Source organism: Morone saxatilis, unplaced genomic scaffold (genome assembly GCF_004916995.1).
Source record: "Morone saxatilis isolate NCDOM2014 unplaced genomic scaffold, NCSU_SB_2.0 Contig11, whole genome shotgun sequence".
NCBI lineage: Eukaryota > Metazoa > Chordata > Actinopteri > Moronidae > Morone > Morone saxatilis.
In genome coordinates, this window is record NW_023339663.1 from 14,271,136 (window position 1) to 14,280,957 (window position 9,822).

The 9,822-nt window shown below is 38.9% G+C and overlaps 1 protein-coding gene across 1 annotated transcript in view; it reads left to right on the forward strand.

Annotated features, from left to right (window-relative positions):
* Positions 1 to 9,822, forward strand: part of nfat5b (nuclear factor of activated T cells 5b) — a 30,603-nt gene that overhangs the window by 18,638 nt on the left and 2,143 nt on the right. Inside the window, exons 3-12 of the mRNA XM_035652044.1 lie at positions 1,426 to 2,056; positions 3,068 to 3,254; positions 4,999 to 5,189; positions 5,524 to 5,696; positions 6,951 to 7,085; positions 7,180 to 7,232; positions 8,022 to 8,154; positions 8,618 to 8,692; positions 8,818 to 9,034; positions 9,621 to 9,711. Of these exons, the coding sequence (XP_035507937.1) occupies positions 1,426 to 2,056; positions 3,068 to 3,254; positions 4,999 to 5,189; positions 5,524 to 5,696; positions 6,951 to 7,085; positions 7,180 to 7,232; positions 8,022 to 8,154; positions 8,618 to 8,692; positions 8,818 to 9,034; positions 9,621 to 9,711 (1,886 nt within the window). The remainder of the gene's footprint in view (positions 1 to 1,425; positions 2,057 to 3,067; positions 3,255 to 4,998; positions 5,190 to 5,523; positions 5,697 to 6,950; positions 7,086 to 7,179; positions 7,233 to 8,021; positions 8,155 to 8,617; positions 8,693 to 8,817; positions 9,035 to 9,620; positions 9,712 to 9,822) is intronic.

Here is a 9,822-nt window from a genome sequence, read left to right on the forward strand (position 1 = left end):
CCATCTTTAGTTCTTAGAAATCTCAGCATTTGTTTCTATAAGGAAAGTGTTGAGAAATGCTATTACGGCGTCACATTTCTTCCCTTTGCCTTTGACCCTTCATATTTTTATTGTGCATTCTCTTCATACATAGTGGTGTCCAAATACAAAACTTTCCTCTGAAAAAAATAAAAAAACAACTTAGAACGGGCAGAGCAGTGGTATTAATGTTCTTTTCTTCAATTGCAGCACTGGTTTTTGCTCTTTTAAACTCTTTCATGGTGCTCATGAAGCGAGTAGGGTATAATAAACACTCATAACCCACCCCTCAACATCTGTTATAGCATTGGATGTCCAACAGTTTGGGTTGCTGCTGTATGCTTTTGGTCTGTAATCATATATATATATATATATATTATATATATTTTTGTGTTTTGATACTTGCTCAAAATGACACTACCTCCATACGTTTTATGTACCTCTTTTTCTTTACGACTGTGTGTATTGCAAACTAATGAGTCACCAAACAATCCAGAATGTCAACAGCGGTCTAACTCCTTTTTACGATCTGCAACTTAACCAGACTTTTCCCCACTCTTCATCTAGTTCATTAATTAACTATTTGAATGCCTTTGAAATTACAGTGTATGTCAGCATGCTGGAGCAACATTTTCTGACAAACAAAATACCCTGTGTTATTATTTTAATTTTTTAAAAATCTGAATACATTTTTACTGTACAGCTCTTATTGCTCATTCGCTGTCTCATTTTTATATTCCAGGAAGTTCCCTCTGAAGCAGGGAGTGTCTGCATATAAAATGGTCTGCAGTTCTCTGCTTCATAGGTCAGAAGCTTGTTTATTTTGTCTCTGTGGCTACGTTCAGTCCCAACGAAATTAACTTTTGTAGCAAAAAAATAAATAAAAAAATTGAAAATAAAAGCTCCAATAATTGGCATGCTTCATATTGTACATATTATTGTTTTGAACTTCCCTCTCCATTTCAACATTTTGGCAAATTCGTCAGTCAGTTGAACATGAACAAAATGCTAGTAATAATGCTAAATTTATTTAGTTATTCCTTTTTTTTTTTGTTGCAAGTTAATTTATTCACTAGCATTTTTATCTTATCTTATTTTTTTTAAATAAGGGAGACTGCTCCCCTCTGATCTCTTCTGTGGCCCCTAGTCACACCTATACTGCGTTTCACATACATACATACATACATACATACATACATTAACAAATCTTCAGATATCAGAACCACAGACACACACACGTAAGATCCGATGACAAGGGGAAAATTTTAATTGGATGAATAAACAAATACTAAAGAACAAAAAAAGCAAAAGAAAAACAATCATGAACAAATTTTGCTGCTTAAATGGGACTGCTAGCCAACACTGGTTGGGATGCCTTTATTCACTGTCTAATTATTTGCACTGTAGATGCCATTTCCTCTTCTATGACCATGGAAGGCCCCCGCAGTGCTTTTCCCACCTCTTCCAGCTCCGCCATGCATTCCAGTACTTCAGCTACTGACCAGAACCCGGTTCACAGCGGCAATGTGGACCCAGAGGACACCAGGAGTACCAGAGCGGTACCAGAGGTTGTCGGAGCAGAAGGTGGGAATGGTAATGGCAGCAGTAGCGGTAACTGCAGGGGTAGCAGTGACCTGGGAGGAGGAAGAGGTGCAACATCCCAGGAGGCCCAGCAACATCACCAGATGACCCCATCTAAGCGCCGCACCGTACTGAACATCTCTCCACCTCCACAAGACTTGCTTGATGACAGCCGTATGTCCTGCCAGGATGAAACATCCCTGGACTCAGAGCAGAGTAACAGCATCTGGATGGATGACTCTGTCTCCAACTTCAGTATCATGAGCACTGTCTCTTACAATGACAACACAGAGGTGCCACGAAAGTCCCGCAAACGTACCCCTCGCCAGAGACCTGGTCCCAAGACTGTACCTGCAGATGAAGCCAGCATGGACGTGTTCGATGCAGACAGTGCCAAAGGTCCACACTTCGTCCTGTCGCAGCTAGGCCCTGACAACAAGACTGTTCCAAAAGGAAGGTTTGTGCAACCCTTAGATGAAGTTTGAAATACTTTAACTCGGATTGACCTGTTGGATTCCAATGGCCATAGACTGAACAATTAAACCATTAATCGGGAAAAGAATCAGCAGATTAATCGAGAGTGAAAATAATCATTAGGATTAGGCCGTGTATGAGCATATTCCTATTGCTCAGAAATCTCCAATTTGTGTTTGGTTATCTGGGGACTGCAAAAGCTTATAGCTTATTATTCTCATTATTTGAAATATATAAATATATATATTCATACTACTCAAACCATTCCTATCCTGTATGGAAGCTTCTGCATTGAAATGTTTCCGGTAATTTGTCACCCATGAGTGACCAAAAAAACAGACCCCACTTATTATAGGAAGTTGTTTACTGAGTAGTTTTTATTTACTTCATAATCATAATCTGTGGTTGTTGCACAGCTAAGAAGACATTCAGCCTTTATTCTGTGTTACCATTGTCTTAAAGGCCCTTCTGGATAATCTCATACAGCACTCATCCTGACTGTCAGAATAGGTATTATTAGGAAATGACACATTGTACAACAGATGGAAATCGTCTGCAGACTGCTCTGGCTCTAAATTTCCCACCACACTTTGACTGAAGAAGAGCGGTTAGATCAGAAGGGAGGGAGGGGCAGGATACTGAAGTACAAACAATGGTCAGCCACAGTGAATCACAGAGCCTCTCTCAAAGACCTAGGATAAGCAGAACAGATTAAATAAACAGATAACTCTGAACGCTTTAAGAGCTGGGGATAGAATATGCTTGGTTGATGAAGGGCCTGTTAGCTCTGCATTGCTCAGAGCATCATGGGTTGTGGTGTGCGGGGGGTTCTGAACAAATAAGGACACGGCCATAATCTGTCAAAGCAAGTTCCAAACATTCTTTGCCTTCCATCACAGTACCAGATTGTAGTGGGAAGTGTGATGCATAAACTAAAATAAAATTGCTCCCAAAAGGTTAGAATTAGAAGTGATCTTAGTGGTCTTTGTTGCAGCTCTGATGATCCTCACACAACTAAACAGAAAGGAGGAACTCTTTCGATGCAGTACCCACAGAAGAGTGAGGGGAAGGAGCTGAAGATCCTTGTCCAGCCTGAGACTCAGCACCGAGCCCGCTATCTGACCGAAGGCAGCAGAGGGTCAGTGAAGGACCGCACTCAGCAGGGCTTCCCTACTTTGAAGGTAACAGTTAAACCCCTGTTAGCCTCTGTAATGAACTCTGTAGTTAATGTTTTGACTTTTCTCCTATTAACTGTCTTTGTTTAAGGTTAAATATGTTCCAGGTGAAAAAGTAAAGGTTATTGTGGGTCAAAAAGTGGAGTACCGGCTCTACTCAAGTATTTGTTTTATATCTGCTTGGAATTTCGGTTTCCTATTACATTACCATGACGTTTTACAGTGTTTTGTATTGTATATGTGGAGAGGGGAGTGTCAGTGTAGAACTGTTGCGTCAGAAAGGTTTGGATTTGAACAGCCCCTCTTCACCCCCAGCACGGTTTCAGTAGTGAATGCACTTGTCATGTTTTTATGACTATCTGTCCATTAGATTTTGATATTTCTTGGTGTACAAGAGAACATCCAGGGATGGGTTGGTGTGAGGAAAGGTCTGCTTAGCCAGTAAGGGGACTTTCATGTAATGTTCCCGTCATTCACACTTCTAGGACCACTGATTAACTCACAGGTTCCAACTTTGTGCTTTGAGTTTACCTGCAAAAACTGCACAGAGGACTCCACTACCCAGTGGGTTCTTTCAGTAACTAAGGTTTGGACTGATTTAGCTTTGCTGTTGAAGATTTAGTAGAGCTGTCATGATTTCTTAAACCTGAGAAAATAGTTGGATCACAGACCAAACTAATGTTCTCAACTTAATTTTCTTACAAGAGACATTTTCTGTGTCAAGGGTGACATGAAAACCAAATTTTGGAATGATCTGTGAAAAAGGCAGAAATGTAAATGTACATCTCTGTACCATAGACATCTATCTTTTTAGTGGAGACTAAGGAAGGTGAAGAAGAGTATCAACAGAGTGAGTTAGGAGCCAGACCAGAGACACTGTCTTACATTTGATCATTAATTTGGTCAGTTTGTTGTTGATCTTAGGCCTTGAGGTGATCTGGAGATGAATCTGGGCACAAAGCTGCATGAGTTCTGCTGGATCAGTTACTGGCTTGTTTGAACTGTCAGGGCTTGTGAAGAGCAGGTGGACCCAGATGCAGAAAACGGACATAGAAGTCAGAAATATAGGGTAACAGAGGCTGAAAACAAAGATGGCAAACATGTAGGCTCTTAAATAGCTGACTAGATTGCATAAGGAGGTGGAATGAAGATGTTCAGATAAACAAGCTGAGAGGAGGAAGGCACTGTAAATAGGTAGAGGAGAAATCTTGAAGAGACACAGGAACGGGTTAACAAGAAGCAAGCCATGAACAGGACATTAATAAAGAACATTAATCCTGAGGCCCCTTTTGGAAATTTTACCAGTTCATTTCCATCAACAAATTTCTTGTCTTGTTCTTTAAAGGACCAGTTGGTGGTAGGAATTAGTGGCAATCTAGCAAAAGTTTGTAAATTGCAAGATTGCAATTCTCCTTGACGTCGATGCAACAGCGGTCGTAGATAAAAACATCTTTCATTCTGTTTGGTAATCAAAAAAGAAATTGAATTCCATTTCAAAGGTTGAAATTTTAAAATAAATATTTCGAAGGAAACACAACTATGAATATTATATTCAATTTCTGCCAATAGATCCTCCTGAATGTTGCACACTGGACCTTAAATATTGAACCAAATCATATACAGAAATCATACAAAAATGATTGTCACCATTTCTATATCTGCCATCCTACAGTATGTATTACATTTTTGCCCTCTTTAATTTTTTTAATAATGCATATATATATATATTATTTTTTTTTGACTCACACAGCTGGAGGGAGTGAATGAGCCAGTGGTTTTGCAGGTGTTTGTGGGCAACGATACTGGACGTGTGAAGCCTCATGGATTTTACCAAGCTTGCAGAGTGACTGGCCGCAACACCACAGCCTGCAAAGAGGTGGACATTGATGGCACAACTGTCATTGAGGTGTCCCTTGATCCAAGCACCAACATGACACTGGCGTATGTAACTTTTCCTGAGATTGAAATTTGGGATTGTTTTTGTGATAAATACTGCTCCAATACATCATACAACCATTAACAGAGCCTCCCTTTTAAGAGCAAGTGTTTCATGTGTTTTTAGTTTTATGACAGCCCAGTTGTACTTCACTGATTTCCAACCAATTGCTGAATAAAGCAACAGCATAATGGACACACATGAGCTGTAAGGTAGATTGTTCCCCTTGGGGAAATTAGTTGTAATGAGATGCTGAGGTGTTTATTGCTGTAAAGAGCTGCTAGTTTAGCAAACACTGTAAAGTTTGTTGTTTAAACTGCAAGTTTTCTCTCTGTGCAGGGTGGACTGTGTTGGGATTTTGAAGCTCCGTAATGCTGATGTTGAAGCTCGCATCGGTGTGGCTGGGTCAAAAAAGAAGAGCACACGTGCTCGGCTGGTGTTTCGGGTCAACATCCCCCGTCCAGATGGTTCAGTGCTGACTCTACAGACTCCCTCATCTCCAATCCTGTGCAGTAAGTCAGTCTCCTTCTGTTTGTCTGGATTGGTATATTAGTTGAAACATTACAAAATGAACTTTTATATTGTAGATATACAAATAAATAGATCCTACTGTAAATTTACATAATTTCTGTTGTATTGTTTCACTGTATTAAACCAGTTTCAAAAGAGGCAAAATAAACAGTTGACCTGTTACCTAGTTAGTTAATAATTATCAAACCACTGAGCTATTTACTTCTCTTTAACAGGATATGCCCTGTTTGTAAAGTTTTTAATATAGTCTTTTGATGTCCACATTTGGAAACAATGTGTAAAGATTCCTTCAGATTTAAGTGTTATTGAATAATGCACTATGAGGGTGTGGTTGGTTGTTTCATAAACAGGAAAGACGCTTAAGGCCATAAGAAGGTTTGGGAGTAAGTGGATGAGAACTGCTTTGAGAGGACAGGGGAGAAAGAGAAGGAAAGGATGAAACAATAGAAGTGTGTGGACTTCTATTGTTTACACAGAGCCAGCATGCAATCCAGGGAAATATATTTCTAAACTAGTAATCCGCCATGGTATCTGTGTGTGTGTGTGGGTGTGTGTGGTGCAGACAAACAAAAAAAGGTTTGTGAAATATGTTAGAGGACATGGGGAGTGGTTTTGAGCTTCAGATTGTTCAAAGTTCTTTTTTGCCATTTTGAGAAATAGCCAGTATTTGAATTGTATGAAAGTGTCTCAACTTTGTATCTGAAGCTCTTAATTAATAATACTTGTGGTATTAAAATGGTCTCAAAGAGTTTTAACTTGGTAAATATAAAAAATAGAAACCTTGTTGGTAATCTTACCAATTTGTTGAAAAAAATGCCTACTGCAGCTTTTTTCTGTTCCTGGGGAATTGTTATTTTTCCTTTTTAATGTATGACTATATCAGTATTTGTTTTGTATATTCAAAAAAGAATAATAATAATATAAAAATCAGGGTGAAAATCTGATTTTATAAATACCATTTCCAGCACCAACCCTCTGAAACCATTTAGTGTTCAATTATTTCCTTTGAGCGATCAACTAATAGCACTATTAATGGAAACATTTTCTGAGCTGACCTCCCCACAAGAGGACCGCATTGACTACGAATAGCAGTAAATTGAGAAGGGAACATAATGTTTGGATAAATAGTGGCATAACATTTAAAGGAATCTGCTTCTTTTATTTCTTCTAAAAAACCTGGATATTTTTTTGAAAATGAAAATTGTTCAGACTGTTTATATGTGCTCTGTCCACAGCTCAGCCTGCAGGGGTGCCTGAAATCCTGAAGAAGTCACTACACAGTTGTTCAGTGAGGGGAGGAGAAGAGGTCTTTATCATTGGCAAAAACTTTCTTAAAGACACCAAAGTCATATTTCAGGAGAATGTCTCGGGTAAGAAATACGTCTTTTTAGATGATTTTTGGTTTATGCATTTATAATTATTCTCAATTAAACATGCTACGTCTACACCTTCTGTCTGTTCCAGATGATAAATCATGGAAGGCAGAGGCTGAAATTGACATGGAGCTGTTTCACCAGGTAAAAATTGTGATTGTTTTTGTGTTATTTTTGTACTGAATGATTAATGCCATTAATGCCAATTACTAATGAGCTGAGTAGATAGAAGCAGCCATTTCAGATTTGTATGGGGCTTTAGATGTAATCATCTTAAATGGCTGCTGGTTCAAAGGTTTGAGTAGTCTCATTGTGTTCTGACCTAATTACACGCAGTCTCAAAGGCTATACTGAGTGTGTCTCAACAGTCCAGTTTAAACCTTTGCCCTTGTAAACAAAATGGTCAGAAGTAGATGAATTAATTAATCTGCAGCTAATAGAAAAGGTTCTTGTGTTTAACTCATTGGATGATATTTAGTTTTTTGTTTAAGGTACACTGTGGAGTTCTCTTGTAAACAAACCCACTTGATGTTTTGTGCTCTAACCTTTCGTATTTCCCTGTAAATTTATAAGACAAATCTTTATAAGGAAATGCAGAGAATCACTGTGTAAAGCCAATCTGCTCATTCTTCTGTCGCCTTTAGTCCAGTACACATGTACATGGCTCTCTCCTGCAGTCACAGAAGTGTGTATGTCGTCATCCCCATGCTCATGACATGCTGGTAGACCACAAGACACAAAGCAATGACCTGCTCATCAAATGTTGCTCCTTACTGTCACTAGTGGTTTTTGACCACAGTGACACAGTGTGCCTTTAATTGTTGTATATATTTATTTACTATTTCCCTATCAACTCATAATAAGTGCAGTTAGACCTACTGCAGTATTAATTCTTTTTTTTGGTGACTTTTGTTTTTAATGATTACCCCCAAGAATCACTTGATAGTGAAGGCTCCTCCATACCAGAACCAAGCCATCACCTCTTCAGTGTGTGTGGGGATCTATGTGGTGACGAACGCTGGGAGATCTCACGATGTTCAGCCTTTTACCTACACTCTGGATTCAGGTTTGTTGCACTCAATTTGGGTTGATTTTCTAAACACTCTGTCTTCTTTTTACAATCAACTGATGAGAAGACCAGATTGTCAGATAGAATATAACTTTCTGATTACTAGGTCATTATTTACAAACTACTTTTTTGATTTACTGCCTGGCACCACAGCTGGATCACCCAGTTTCTCAGCTTGAGAACACTGCCACCCACAGCTCAATAGGATCAGAGCACAAATTAGCAATCATTAGAAATATCTTTCAAAAGCACAATACACAGCCTATATCTTAACACAAGAATCCAGGGTCAGCCACACTCAGGACAGTCCTTCATCAGCTCTTTTACAGTCCTGTGCACCACATTTAGCAGCTTTCCTAAAAAACTTATTATTATGCTGTATATTTACATGGATTTTCCTTTTGGGAGCTCATAGAGATACAAGTTCATTAATTGTTTTGGGTTTTTTTCAACCTTGCAGCAAAAAATGATGTTCCAGTGAAGAAAGAGATGCCATCTCCAGTGAAGACTTGTTCATTTGATGAACAAATTAAAGGTTATTTTCCCTTTCATAACTATTCTACAACTAACTGGACACAGAGTCAAGTGTATTTTTAGCTCACAATCGACTGCCTTGTCTTTGAATGAGACTTAATATGTCTCTTGGTCTTACTCCTACAGTTCTAGATAGTGCCTTGATGCCTTCAATGTTGCCTTTAGTAAAGAGAGAAGATGTGACTCCAATGGAGGTCACCAGCAACCTCCAGTCTTCTGGTGTATTTAAGGTGATGTATTACAAATTACATTTTTTTTTATTAAACCTTTATTTAACCAGGAAAGGTCCCATTGAGATTAAAAATCTCTTTTTCAAGTTCAATGTCCTGGCCAAGACAGAACAGCAACACAAAACAAGAACAAGTCAAAACAAAACAGACACAAGACACACAGATAATATTACAACACATAGTGGTCTATGACTCTAAAAAAATGCTAACAGTATAAATACAAATCAAACAACAACAACGTCAGCTAAAACTGTATAATCAACTCTCATTCTTTTCAAATGTGGATAAAACACTTCAGAGATCAGACTTTCAGTTTTAAAACTATTCTGAAGCATCCATCAGTTGGCTGCTGAATACCTGAAAGCCCCTCTTCCCTAAGCTCAGTACCAACCTTTGCGTACGAATAAGGTGTATAAACCCCGCCTGGAACATACACAAATAATGACCATCACTTTTTAAAGGAAACTACAAAGAACAAGTATCGGTGGGAGCAACCCACATTGCTTTGTAATACAAAGATAGACCAGTGCGTACGCTACATAACTGTTCACCCTAAAATCATAAATTTAGTTCATACTCTTACCTGTTTACCAGCACTTCCTAGACAGAGTAAGTGACGTTTACTGACAGTATCGAAAAGCACATTCTTTTAATCTTCTATTAGTTTTTTTTCACAGAACCTGATGACGTGTGTCCCAGCCCAGCAGAACACAGATATGACTGCAGCCCATCAAATAAAAACCAGACCTTTTCCAACAACCGCCTCTCAGCCTGCAGTGAACCTGACAAAGCACCAGGCTCCTGTTTTACCAAACAACGAGCCCTTAAGCACTATCCAGGAACCCAAGACATTGCCACCACCACTCCCTTCATCTGTCCTGCTGCTCTCTGCTTCAGCAAG